At 36.8% G+C, this 14607-nt stretch overlaps 1 protein-coding gene across 1 annotated transcript in view; it reads left to right on the top strand.

The window, feature by feature from the left end:
* chd2 (chromodomain helicase DNA binding protein 2) overlaps positions 1–14607 on the top strand; it is a 197597-nt gene that overhangs the window by 140902 nt on the left and 42088 nt on the right. The window contains exons 23-27 of the mRNA XM_039773298.1: positions 5633–5725; positions 6185–6355; positions 7294–7466; positions 7550–7591; positions 8010–8149. Coding sequence (XP_039629232.1) covers positions 5633–5725; positions 6185–6355; positions 7294–7466; positions 7550–7591; positions 8010–8149 — 619 coding nt within the window. The remainder of the gene's footprint in view (positions 1–5632; positions 5726–6184; positions 6356–7293; positions 7467–7549; positions 7592–8009; positions 8150–14607) is intronic.

Raw genomic sequence — 14607 nt, 5'->3', positions numbered from 1 at the left:
ATGCATTTGATTCTTCATGATTGACAGGAGCCTGCTCAGCGCCCGTCGCTCTGCCACAGACGTCAAAGTGTCCAGCTCCGTGCCTACAATAGAGTCTGCCTTCCTCACCAGTTTGTTCAGGCGTGAGGTGCCCCTCTTCTTTATGCTGCCTCCCCAGCTCACCACCACATAGAAGAGAGCGTTCGCCACAACTGTCTGATAGAACATCTGCAGCATCTTATTGCAGATGTTAAAGGACGCCACCAGCCTTCTAAGGAAGGAAAATCAGCATCAAAAGAAAATGTGACATCACTTTTTATGTCCAGAGGCATTCCATTTTTTGAGTGTGGCTGTAGCACATGGCACACGTCTGTTGCATAAGAAATTTTCACAGCTCCCAGTACTTTTTTGTTTTTTGATACAATGCCCAGAAACAGATGCTAAGCACTGATAGCTCTCTTGATACATAGAGTCCAATTATTCATGGGTAAAGGACAAAATTTCCCCCAAATGGAACAATTTTTGCTAAAATGGGGTAATTCATTGTACAACCGGCAACTGCTATAAACACAAACATTAGTATAGCTGCCAGCACAGTACTCATAACTTTTAAATGTGTAAACAACATTGATTTGAAATAGAAATGCTTGTTGATAAAATATCTTGAGTGTATTGCAGACATAATGAGCCTTCCCTCGTAGTGGAGTGGTGATTTCATCAAAAGCGGTAAAAACTTAAAAAATGTTTCATTCCAACCCCAATTGATCCAACAACTCATGTCTGCACACTGTTAGTGATGGTTTATCTTTCATTATGGCCATCCACAAGCCTGAGTCATATGGTGTAAAGAGTGACTTTTAAAGTGCTCAGATACACCACTCCAGTATGTAGGTATTCATTTATTATGATCTGGCTGCATCCCATAATATGCAATTAACTTAGGTCCATGAGGAACTGCTCTAAAACCTCCATAATGTAGGGCATCATTCAACTTTCTTTCCAGTCGCAACAAGTGCTTCATCAAGTTTGCCTTGTGTAGGCACGTGGAGAAGATTCAGAATGAGCCAACAAAATTAATGAACAAGTAAAACTGATGACTTTATTACTGAACAAATGGAAATCATAATGCACGCTTTCTTTACTGCTTTTTTCACACAGATACCTGCACACTCTTAACTCAAACCCTAATATTGCTGCTAAGGCAATTATAACTTGAGCAATATTTTTGTGCTTCATTTTAGTTAACCCACTTGCTAAGTTTTCTGAATCCTTAATTTCCTCTTTTAGTCTTAAACAGCTCCATTCACGTTTTTAATTGATTATTTTTTTAACCAGCTGCCAAATAACAATTAGATGTAAGTAACAAAGGAACCATCACTCAGCCATCTAACGCAGCACTTGAAAAGTTCAGTCCTTTGGGCCTACTGTGAAGTACAAGTTTTCATCCCCATCAAGTTCTGCTTTTAATTGGACCACTACTTTAATTAAAAAAGCTGTTATTTCACAATTTGTTTTGGTGTAAATTACTATATTAAAAAACTGAATTTGCTAAATTTATACATCCATCCATTCATTATATTATATGCGAGGTATACCCACTATATCCTAACTACACGGGTCACGGGGGTCTGCTGGAGCCAATCCCAGCCAAAACCGGGTGCAAGGCATGAAACAAACCCCGGCCAACCCATCGCAGGTCGCGCACACACAATCACCCACACACCAAGCACACACTAGGGACAATTTAGAATCGCCAATGCACTTAATCTGCATGTCTTTGGACTGTGGGAGGAAACCGGAGTACCTGGAAACGCATGCAGACTCGAGGAGAACTTGCAAACTCCACGCAGGGAGGACCTGGGAAGCAAATCTGGGTCTCCTAACTGCAAGGCAGCAGCACTACCACTGGGCCACTGTGCTGCCCTAAATGTATTAATTTCTGTTACTATTCTGTTAATATTACTTGGGGGTAATTTAGTGTTTTTTTACTTAGTTTTTACCCATCATTATAACAATTTTCATTCTGTTTTTCCCAGTGTTCAAGTTATTTAAGCAGTTATTTACTAACTAGCTGTGCCACATGTCTAGAATGGATTGACATCTAAGTAATGTAGCATTAAAATTTGCAGTGTAGCATCAATTGAAATGAATTTTGTAATGCATGTAGTAATAAAATGCGCTGAATTTTCTATTTCAACAGTTGGCACATCACAAACATTTGCAGTAGTAAAGTGCATTACTATACATGTTCGCTTTTACAAATCCCACACCAAATTATATTTAATATAGACAAAAACTTGCATTTGTCATCCCAACTGATGGCACATTACAGTGTTAATGTTTGTTATGCACCATCTGTTGGAATGATAGGGACAGAAACAGGACAGACACAGATGCTTGTTCTTTTATTTAGGTGAATAAACTACAAGTATAGTGGGATGCAAACGTTTGGGCAACCTTGTTAATAGTCATTATTTTCCTGTATAAATCGTTGGTTGTTACGATAAAAAATGTCAGTTTAATATATCATATAGGAGACACACACGGTGATATTTGAGAAGTGAAATGAAGTTTATTGGATTTACAGAAAGTGTGCAATAATTGAATAAAACAAAATCAGGCAGGTGCATAAATTTGGGCACTGTTGTCATTTTATTGATTCCAAAACTTTTAGAACTAATTATTGGAACTCAAATTGGCTTTGTAAGCTCAGTGACCCCTGACCTACATACACAGGTGAATCCTATAATGAGAAAGAGTATTTAAGGGGTCAATTTTAAGTTTCCTCCTCCTTTAATTTTCTCTGAAGAGTAGCAACATCGGGTCACAAAACAACTCTCAAATGACCTGAAGACAAAGATTGTTCACCATCATGGTTTAGGGGAAGGATACAGAAAGCTGTCCCAGAGATTTAAGCTGTCTGTTTCCACAGTTAGGAACATATTGAGGAAATGGAAGACCACAGGCTCAGTTCAAGTTAAGGCTCGAAGTGGCAGACCAAGAAAGATTTCGGATAGACAGAAGCGACGAATGGTGAGAACAGTCAGAGTCAACCCACAGACCAGCACCAAAGACCTACAACATCATCTTGCAGCAGATGGAGTCACTGTGCATCGTTCAACCATTCGGCGCACTTTACACAAGGAGATGCTGTATGCGAGAGTGATGCAGAGGAAGCCTTTTCTCCGCCCACAGCACAAACAGAGCCGCTTGAGGTATGCTCAAGCACATTTGGACAAGCCAGCTTCATTTTGGAATAAGGTGCTGTGGACTGATGAAACTAAAATTGAGTTATTTGGGCATAACAAGGGGCGTTATGCATGGAGGAAAAAGAACACAGCATTCCAAGAAAAACACCTGCTACCTACAGTAAAATATGGTGGTGGTTCCATCATGCTGTGGGGCTGGGTGGCCAGTGCAGGGACTGGGAATCTTGTCAAAGTTGAGGGACGCATGGATTCCACTCAGTATCAGCAGATTCTGGAGACCAATGTCCAGGAATCAGTGACAAAGCTGAAGCTGCGCCGGGGCTGGATCTTTCAACAAGACAATGACCCGAAACACTGCTCAAAATCCACTAAGGCATTCATGCAGAGGAACAAGTACAACGTTCTGGAATGGCCATCTCAGTCCCCAGACCTGAATATAATTGAAAATCTGTGGTGTGAGTTAAAGAGAGCTGTCCATGCTCGGAAGCCATCAAACCTGAATGAACTAGAGATGTTTTGTAAAGAGGAATGGTCCAAAATACCTTCAACTACAATCCAGACTCTCATTGGAACCTACAGGAAGCGTTTAGAGGCTGTAATTTCTGCAAAAGGCGTAGCTGCATCCTTGCAGTATCATTTGCTTTGGTGTCTCCTCTGCTTGTTATTAATTGTTATTGTTGGATTACAATTGAGGGAGCAAAGTCCACAGAAAAAAGTGTATTAATAGGAAAATGGCTAAAGAAAACAAAGTGGCTAAAACTAGGACAAAAAAATAAATTCTCAATTTCCTATAAATGTAAATCTCACTACTGTACTTTTTGAATGTAGAGGATGTAAAAAAAGACTTGTTAATTGAACAATGAGTTCAGTTAGAGGTAAAATTAGACAGAACTTGTGAAACTGGTTAGAACAAAACCTGCAGCCATAGGACTAAACTAGAGAAAAAAGATCTAACTTAACCTCATCTGTAACTGTGTTTGCTCATTATGAGGGACCTGATTTAATTAAAAATGCGGAAAGTAACTGAAGTGAAAAATGTGAATGACTGACAGTTTGTAATCTGCACCAGTTCACAAATCATGCTGTTGATATACTTGGAAAAAAGAAATCCACACTTACAGAAATGTTTTTGCTATGGCAAAATGAAAGCATTAACAGGCCATAAAATTAAAAGCATGTTCCATAATTGACAATGATTGGCTTCTAAATAAGAAATTGGTTTGCAAGGAAATCCTGCAGGTACTGCAGATTTCCAGGATCAAACTTGAAAACCCCTATATTACAGTAACAATGTTTTCAGTGCTGTTCTTTATTATTCTTCCCAATTGACTGTTGTTATAGCCTCCTCTGTTTTGCTGGTTCAACACTTCTGCACCTAGCCAAACCTTTATTGGTCACTACATCTGTCTCTCTTTTAAGAGTGACCACTGTAATCCTTTAATTCCTTTTGGCCAGTGACTTGCGCCACTTCTGTTGCATCACTGTGGTGATGTTATCTGCTGTTATACTGTTTTTATGGCTGAGGGGTTAATATGGATCTTGATTGTGATCCTGATCCAGGGCTTTGAAATGCAAACCACAACAATGAATTACAATTTTAGTGTTTATCACATAAATACCTTTAGTCAAATAAATGTGGTAAATGTAATGACTCATTACACTAACAAGTGACTGTAGACCCTAGGTGGACCACTGTATCTTTGATTTTAGCAAATTCTTCCTAAGTCTGAAGCACTTTTAAGTACCACTAACTTAAAGAAAGACTTAAAAACAAAAACAAAAAAAATGTGTGAAGGGTTTATATACGTAATCGCTAATCTCCTTAAGTACTCTTGGGGGAATCATGTCTAGTCCTGGTGAATCTATTCAACACTACTTCCTCTGCAGTTTCCAGATAGCAAAGTGTCTCCTTGTCCGTGCCTGTTACTATTAGGAGGTTATTGTTCTTTACATGAGTAGACTTCAGGAAAATGCAAATTCAGAGAATTCACTATTCAGTGCCTGTATATTTTAGTGTGCTCTTATGGTTCCTAATATACTTCTCCTTCTCCTTGATGTTTTTTTTTTACTACTAAAATATGAAAGAATCTCTGCATTGTGTCACCTTTCCTGCTATATTTCTCTCCACCTTCTTTTTAGCTTTCTTAGTATCCCTTTTAACTATAGTTCTCATGTGTCCTACTGTCAGTGCTGGAGTTAGTAATCTTTCACACCTTATAAGACCTGTATGCTTTGCAAGATTTACATACCTATAATACCCATTATTAGCTACAGTCTCAAAACTTTTTGAAAACCCTTGGTAGTTAAATCAAATCACCAAAACCTTTAATTGTTATATGGAAAATGTACAGCTTCCTTCCTATAACTTAGAATATTTTTCTAATTCAAAAGTCTTTATATACTTTATCTGATATATCAGATTTTCTAATTCAATTGGCTTGCAGGAAATGGATATTGATGAAATTCTACGTCTGGCAGAAACGAGAGAGAGTGAACAGTCAGTTAGTGCCACTGATGAACTGTTGTCTCAGTTTAAGGTATGTAATTTTTTTTTTTTTGGGAGGGACTATATTATTTTATTTTTTGCATATGGTTAAAAATAATTAGAGATTAAAACAGTCACAATAGGCTTTTATATTGCTTGTTCAGTACAACTGTAGTAATAAGATATCACTGATTTGTTTTGAATGATTAATTACACTTTAGTATGTTTAAGTATGTCAAAACCATTGGAATGAACTTCCATTCTCAGTTGTCCCTGATGGGCAGCATCATCCCTTTAGTAGTGCCTGGCTAATCAAGAACCAGGGTTTAATTAGCAAGCTATGACAATGGGTGAATAGATATTTGAATGTATTTCTTTAAAGTGGTTCTCTGTGGATATTGATCATACATTCTTAACAGTGTGTATACACATTAGGCTATTCCTACTACAGACAATAAACTATATCATATATTTCAGATAATGAAAGTATAAAATTTGAATGTATTTTAAGGTTGCAAATTTCTCTACCATGGAAGAGAGCAGTGAACTGGAGGAGAGGACTGCAAAGGATTGGGATGACATAATACCAGAAGACCAGAGGAAAAAGGTAGAGGAAGAAGAAAAGCAGAAAGAAATGGAAGATATCTACATGCTGCCAAGAAGCAGAAGTTCGACTAAAAAGGTGATCCTCCTGTGACATAAATGAACTATATCCAATTTAACACTTCTATAAAATCCAGGGAAATTAAAGGGTATTAATTATCCTCAGCAATTAAAGATGCAGTAGTAAAACATTGCCAAGAATAATGTTATAAATATAGCACATACCAGAAAACTGCCTGTGGGGACTTCTGTATGAACTCAGATTTATAGAGTGATTTATAAATATTATGTGTAACATGTACAGATGTATCCTACTGTTGACTTAGTTTTTCCATCTCACATTATTCCAACACCATTTGTGAAACAAAGATGTGCCAAGACCTTGCAGTACGTGGTTAGAATATTGGATTAAAGTTTCACATTTTGTGTTCTAAGCAGTAGTCACAAGCTTGATATTATCGAAATATCTTACATAGTATATTATTTTCTAAACTATATCCTATATATAGGCTGGACAGGCCTACTGGTTTAATTCAGCTGTAAATAAATTTGGTTCTTTATAACCCAGTAACAGACTAGCATACTTTACTGTTACATCGGTAGAAAAAAAGATGTTTAGTCTAAATGTATGTACTTGTTTAATGAATAAGAATGTTAAGAAATAACTTGTATGACTTGACTAACATTGATTGCTGCAGGCTAAGTTCTCTGTAGATATAATATTGTGGCAAAAATGCAAGCTGAAGGAGTATTTCCAAGAGAGTAAAGGAATTCAATTAAATATGTTTAATCATTTTGTTGCAGTTGTGAAATTCTTTCTGCCAGTTATTTGACTTTTAACACATATAAGCACAAATAGCAGTATGGAAAGAAAGTGCATGTATATAATAGAAGAGCAGTTGTGCTTGATTAATCCTGTTCAGAACATCATCTGTTAAGCACTGCCTATCCAGCCTAATACTTTTAAAATGCTGTGAACATCTCTGCATATTAACTTATACTCATTCTGTCTTTCAGACCCAAGCAAACGACAGTGACTCAGATGTTGGTTCAAAGCTAAAACCCCAAAGGTCTTCAGGTTCAGAGAGTGAAACAGATGACACTGATGATGACAAGAGGCCTAAACGCAGAGGAAGGCCCCGTGCACGGAAGGACAATGTAGAGGGTTTTACAGACACAGAAATCCGAAGGTATGGGACTGTTTTTTAATCAATCATCTTTGCACATTTTGTTAAACTTAAGGTTGGGTTCTGAATTATTTTTATGCTTACAGGTTTATCAAAGCTTTCAAAAAGTTTGGTGCTCCACTTGAGAGGTAAGTAATAAGAAAATCAATATTATTTAAGATGGGAAATTGTACTGTTTTAAGTGTTAAGAGTTAATTGAACATTGCATTAAGAAAAATGCAGTTCTTACTGTGTGTATGTTAGTTACTGCCTGACTTTTATTGGGAGTGTATTGGAAGTTTTCTAAGCATCTTTCAAGAGAATTATAAGAACAGTAGGATAAAAAAAAATTGCCGTTATTTTAAAACCATTATCAATAAAGTTTTTAAGTAAATGTATAAAGCCAAAATGATATTGGTCACAATTAAAGAAAGAACATATAACAGCTGCTGAAGTGTAGTGTAGCACCTTAGAATTAAGATACTGCTGTGACATTTTTAACTGCCTTCCTTAAATTCACAATCTGTGATTCTTATGTAATTTACTGTAATTTGGAATGCATTGCAGGTTGGAAGCAATTGCTCGAGATGCAGAGCTGGTTGATAAATCAGTGGCAGATCTGAAACGTTTGGGAGAGTTGATTCATAACACTTGTGCAGCAGCTGTGTTAGAACATGAGGAACATTTAAAAGAAAACCCAAGTGAAGGTAATTGGGAAGAAATGTTAGAAACAATAATACAAAAATGAGTACCTTTCCATATGAGAATTAAAAAAAATAGATTTCTTGCTAGTTCTGGTCCTCACCATCTCTGAGCTAATTTAAATGAAATTAATAATGGATGGATTTGTCACAATTATTTTTTAAGCATGGTAAATACATGGCAAAGAGGAGAAAGCATTTGAATTGTCGTCATCCTCACCATACCCCAACATATCAAGATAAGGGAATGAAAAAAAAGTTACACATCTTGCTCTTGTTGTTTCTTTTACTTTTCCCCATTTACACTTAATCGATATCTGAGGTTTCTAAGATCATTTCTTTATTTTTAGTATTAGGTTGTCCTGAGTGCCTTCACATTGAAGAACATGTATAAATTGTTTTTTAGAAATGTAGCATACTATCAGAATACCACTACATCTAAACTTGGAAACTAATGTTATTTTCTAATTAATTTAAGGAGATATTTTTCTCCTTTAATATTTTGTATATTTTTCTTACAATTCATGTGCCATATCCAGAAATTAAAATGTATTTATGGCCTTTATTAATGCTATTGAACGTTAGTCTTGTCCAGTGTTACGTTTTCTGCTCAGAATGTTATGAGGATTAGAAGCAGATGCCAATACACCATTTTTCGTACACTGATAAAAACTTGATCTCATGGCCAGTGATGAATAAGATAGTGGTGGCCAAAAATGAAGCTGAGGAAAACAAAGAGACATGCATATAAAATAAAACATAATAAAGCAAGCACAAAAGTCAAAATCTGTCCAAATTCACAACCAACATTATATTAAAAAGAAAAAAGTTTCAAAATATAAAATTTCTTGCCCATGAAAGCTTAAAACATTTTAGATTTAACATTCAGAAACAAACTTAATAAAATTAGTTTTATGGTATTCATTTGTCCTCTGCAACAAGCTGTCATGTTCTTCCTCCATAGATTGTCTTGTAATCCTGTGGCTATATTTGGCTTGCAAAACGTAATATGGTTTGTTTAGGTTTAGGCTTGACAGTTTCTGTATTTCAGTTTAATTTATTATATAATAATAACTTTATTTATATTGCACCTTGTAATACATTTACATGCATCTCAAGGTATTTTACACAGATTAATCAACAAAAAGATATACCACATTTACTTGGATTATTATCATTAATTAATACTATGATAATTTGTAATACATGTAAGTATACTAAATACAAACTCACCAGGTATTGTTAAGCAAAATTTAACCACTAAAGTGCAAAAAAAACCCTTCACTCTTACAAGAAAAATGTTTTCTAATTATAATATTTATACATTAAGGCTGACAATAGAATAGCTAGATCTAATTAATATATATAAAAACTGTCCCCTGATACCAAAAACATTTATATCTTGATGATGGGTTTTTGTCTGTGTGTCACAGTTCCTTGAGGATGGTCTAGAGCTAAAAAGGCTGGAAAGAAAAATACTAAACGCAAAATTTAAGCATGAGATGACGATATGCTTATTAGTTTTTGAGCCAAATTATCCAAGAGAAAGAGGCACTCTAGAGGAACTTTCAAATACCGTAATTCTGCAATTAATTATGAATTCTTCTTGTTAATTGCTATTGTAATGACCTATTTATGATCAGAAAAATCAGCATTAGAGCAGTAACTAATTACTAAAATGTTATAGAATAGTTTGGGTAACTTGGTTCCTACTGACGCTTACGTCCAAATTTTTTGATTACTGGATGTAATTAGTTGACCAGCTGACACGGAGGAGAGGAAAACAAAAAACTCCTACGATAGGCCATAGGAGAAAAATAAACCTCTGGAGGGCCACTTTTAGAAGACAGAAACAAGCAAATCAAATAGTTAGATCTGGTGGTAATCAATTTGTGAATCATGAAAGTCAGAATGACCTAGGCCAGCTGGTCATCCACCCTCCACTGGGCACACAGTTCATACATCTAGCACAATTTAATAATAAAGGGTCATCCAAGTCATTGAAGTTGATATTGATAGAAAAGCATACAGTAAAATTTTAGGAAGCATCCGTACAGGCAGATAAAAGTGTAAAATATAATGTGAAGATTAGTTTTTATGTTCCAGTCATGTAAAAATATTATGTGGAATGTAATAAAAGTATTATAAAGCTTATAAAACAGTGTTATTCCTGTTTGGTTTAGAATGACCAGTTCAATGGAAATAATTTTAATAAATATATTTTGATTAAATAACATTAAAATTTTCTTTTTTAAACTTTCATTGATGGCAGTAAATCAATAAATACATTGTTTTCTAAAAACAGTACTTTGTATGAACCTTTATGTTTAATAATTCATGACCACTTATTTGGCAACTTTGACTTCATCCAGACTTTGAATACACCTGCTGATGAATTCTAAAAATCTGATTGGAAATATTTTTGGCTTGTACTTTGTTATTGCACTGTCTTTATTTGAAATATAGAATGTTAATTTATAGCTAAAGACAGGCATGGCTAATAAAGCAACAAAATAGGTATTAATATAGAAAAGTACTCTAGTAAAATAAAAAAGAAGCATTGCAATATATTTAAAAGCACTTCTTTAAATGTGCCCTGCAAAAGACAGCCAAAATGCCAATATTTAACCAATGGTTGATTCGGAGTGAATGCAGCAAAGAGTTTTATATGGATAGTCTACAGACATCATGACTTCTCCTCTACACTTGCCCTGAAAACATGAAAGATATTACCTCCACCCCTTAAAACTAAAAAAAACATTCAGTAGTCCAACTGTTCAATCTGGCTTAAGTGAGAAAGTGGAATCTTGAGCCCTCCCTCTATGTAACCCCTTGGATAAGATGTGGCTTCATTCAGAGGATAAAATAACATAAAGTAAAAAAAATGCTGGATGGTTTATCTTGATGTCAGTGAAAATTTTGATTTATAATTTTAATGCATATTTTGTTAATATGTCAGCTTCCAACTAATAGTATATTAAGAATCTTTTCTTAAACATTTTAGGATTGTGGAGCCATGTACAAAAAATGGTGATATGAAGAACCCTTATGAAAATGTTAAAAAAGGGAAATACAGTAATCCCTCCTCGATCGCGGGGGTTGCGTTCCAGACCCCCCCGCGATAGGTGAAAATCCGCGAAGTAGAAACCATATGTTTCTATGGTTATTTTTATATATTTTAAGCCCTTATAAACTCTCCCACACTGTTTATAAATATTCCCCGCAGAGTTATATAGCATAATCCCTTTGTATTCTCTTAGATATTAGGTAAGATTCATTGAAATTACGTATATAAACACACTGTTTATATACAGTAAAACCTAAATATTATTTTAAAGATATTGAGTGTCTCCGATATCACATATGTTACAGCCATTACGATAGACATGCCACCAGCAATAAATACGTACAATGCAAGAAAAATAGTATACAGTAAATGTGTGTACAGTGACACTAAGCGCACGTACATGTACTAAGTACTGTAAGTAGAAAATTAATTATGGTTACTCACCAACAATGACACAATGACTTGTCCGATAACAATGAGTTTAATTTTACTGCACAACAAAGGAGAGCGTTACAGCTGTACTAAAGGAGCCACTTCAGGCGATTGTGTAGCACTGCCGTTGTTCTTCTTCTGGCAGTCTTCAATCCAAATCCCTAAAGCAGATTCCATCCAGACTAATGCCTTATTACATCCACTTACAACTTGTTTTGCACCCTGGTTAAAAGGACACTGCGGCCGTAGATCTTATATTCCTTTCCTACTTTTTAAATAAAAAGAACCGTAGCCTTCAACAAATGCAAAACGTTTACCTTTTCGGCAATCGTTAACATCTTCCGTTTGCACTTGGGCACGGCCCCTGAAGCAGCAGCAGATCGTTTTGGAGCCATAATGAAGGGCTTGACTATGCACAAAGATAAACACAAAAGAGCACAACTCTTTACACAGCGAAACACGTTGATGCTGAATGAGTGAGACGAGACTTCCTGGTTAACACTGCAGTCAGCAAGCAGGAACTTAACTGCGTGCTCTGATTGGTTAGCTTCTCAGTCAACCGCCAATAGCGTCCCTTGTATGAAATCAACTGGGCAAACCAACTGAGGAAGCATGTACAGGAAGTAAAAAGACCCATTGTCCGCAGAACCAGCGAAGCAGTGAAAAATCCGCGTTATATATTTAGTTATGCTGTCATATAAAATCCATGATAGAAGCGAAACATGAAAGTCAAAGCGCGATATAGCGAGGGATTACTGTAGTTATATGAAAAACATTGTAATAAAGATATTTATAAATAAATGCATATACAGTATATATGTAAGTAGTATTAAAAACGTTTGTGTCTGGGCCACTATAGTATGACACAGAACATCAGAATTTGGTATAATGTTTGTTAAAGGTAGCTTTGATACACTGTAGGTGTAATATTTAGCCTACTAGCCAACCCGCGGCGTACCATACGCCTCATAATCAGGTCGGTTTTTTAATGATTTTTAAGCACAGGGAGAAAAGTAACATTTGAAAAATCGGTAATGTAATAAATCAGCAAGAAATGCAACATTATAACAATGCACAAAATGAACCAACACACAATCGTCTGTGACTGAAAACTGGCGGACCAATCTTGTTGATGTGAGCGAAGGAAATGTAGACGCGCACCTTCTGTTCTGACAGATGCGTCGACGATGTATTGCTGGAAGAGTTTGCCACTGGAATGCAAGACACTAAATGAAGATCTCATGGCAAGCCTGAAAGCATAAAATTGGAGCTGTGTGACTCACATTCTTTTCGCGGTTCGCTTTTACTCAACATGGGTTAATTGTATGTGCCAGCCTGGATCTCCAAAAGGGAATAGCAGTGGAAAAACCATGGGGTCACAGTTCATATTTAGAACAGAGATACGGTTGCAAGCATCTCCCCTTAGATATATGCAAATGTCGCGTTGTGCAGGAGGTTCCCCGTCTTCACGTACAAAGCAGCAACATCGTGTTGCAGACGTGTCAGGATTGTTATATAAAGGAGAGACCTGGTGATAAATTTGACCGTGGACTCTGAAAGCATACGGTCCTTGTCCAGATGGTTGAGCGATGTGTGCGCCCATTGACGCGAAAGCTAAAGTAGAGTTGTATTCCCTGATATGATCACAGTAATTTCGGGACAGCGGGTTCTTGCCAGTCAAGAGGTCTTCCAATAAAAGAGGGGGCTTGGGTAGAGGTGGCAAAGACACCTTGTCGGCATGACAACACTTAGTGTAATGTCCGGATTTGTTGACCTCTGCTGGCCAATGAAGAGCATTGCAAGAAGCACATAGTGCGGTAGGTAGGCCAATATTATGTTCTTGGACGTGAAAGGCGGTATCTTTTTGAAAAGCTGCAGAAAAGTGAATGCGATGTTTGTGCATGAACGATTTTGTGCTGTGTTAACACTGAAGGGAATTGGAATGAGTTGTGTCGAAAAATTGCTGGCAATGTTCACATTGCATAATTCGTTCAGTAGAGTGTGTTTTAAATGCATGTTGAGAAATCTCTGCACTCGGAACGCGTTTTGAACAAATCGTGCATTCAAAGATCTTTTTGGAATGCGTTTGTTCAGTGGAGTGGGTGTGTAAACGTGCTTGGAGATATTTCTGGCGTGTGAAGGTTTTGGAGCAGTGTTGACACTGAAAAAAATTCATCAGGGAATGTGTTTTGAGATGGTTAGTAAGGTATCTGCGTGCGTGAAAGTGTTTGTCGCAAATTTTGCATACAAATCTTTGCGTTGAATGGATCTGCATATGGTTGTGGAGATCCATCTCACCTGTGAAGTCCTCATTACAAAATGTGCAATTGAAGGTGAGAATGGAATGAGTTTGTAAGTTTTTTTTGAGAGCGCGAGTTGTCTCGAAGCATTGTTGACAATGTCCACATTGCATCATTCGGTTAGTGTTGTGTTTTTTCAAATGTGCGTTCAGATATCTGTGCACTCTGAAGCTGTTGGAACAAAAGGTGCATTGAAAGTCCTGTGTGGAATGGGTGTGTTCAGGGGAGGGTGTCTTTAAATGTTTTTCAGGAAGAGGAGAGTGGGCAGGTGACGTCACATTAGTGTGGCGAGCAAGTGGGTGTGCATCCTGTGTGCACATACCGACAGAGTCAAAAGATGTCACCAGAAGGTTATCACTTGGGTATTTGAGAGGCATGAGAACCTTGTAATGCCCATGATCCAAAGGACCGCTAAAGAGCAGGGATATGAAGAGACGCTGGGCCGGATTGTAAACTCGAGGAGAGGCATGAGGACATTCTTGGAAGTAAATGCTGATAGTAGCTGGAAGGATTTGGGACATTGCCACAATTTCTGCCTCGCCACCATAGACTCCGGACGTATTCATATAATCAGCGTATTGTTGAGCAGACTGTATAACAATGCCTCTGTGACTAAGAACAACGGACACCACGTCACCGAAGTTATCCCAATGTTGGCAAATAAA

This window comes from Polypterus senegalus, chromosome 12 (genome assembly GCF_016835505.1).
Source record: "Polypterus senegalus isolate Bchr_013 chromosome 12, ASM1683550v1, whole genome shotgun sequence".
Classification (NCBI taxonomy): Eukaryota; Metazoa; Chordata; class Cladistia; order Polypteriformes; family Polypteridae; genus Polypterus; species Polypterus senegalus.
The sequence above is the reverse complement of the archived record's forward strand: the minus strand, read 5'-3'. Positions and strand labels throughout refer to the sequence as shown.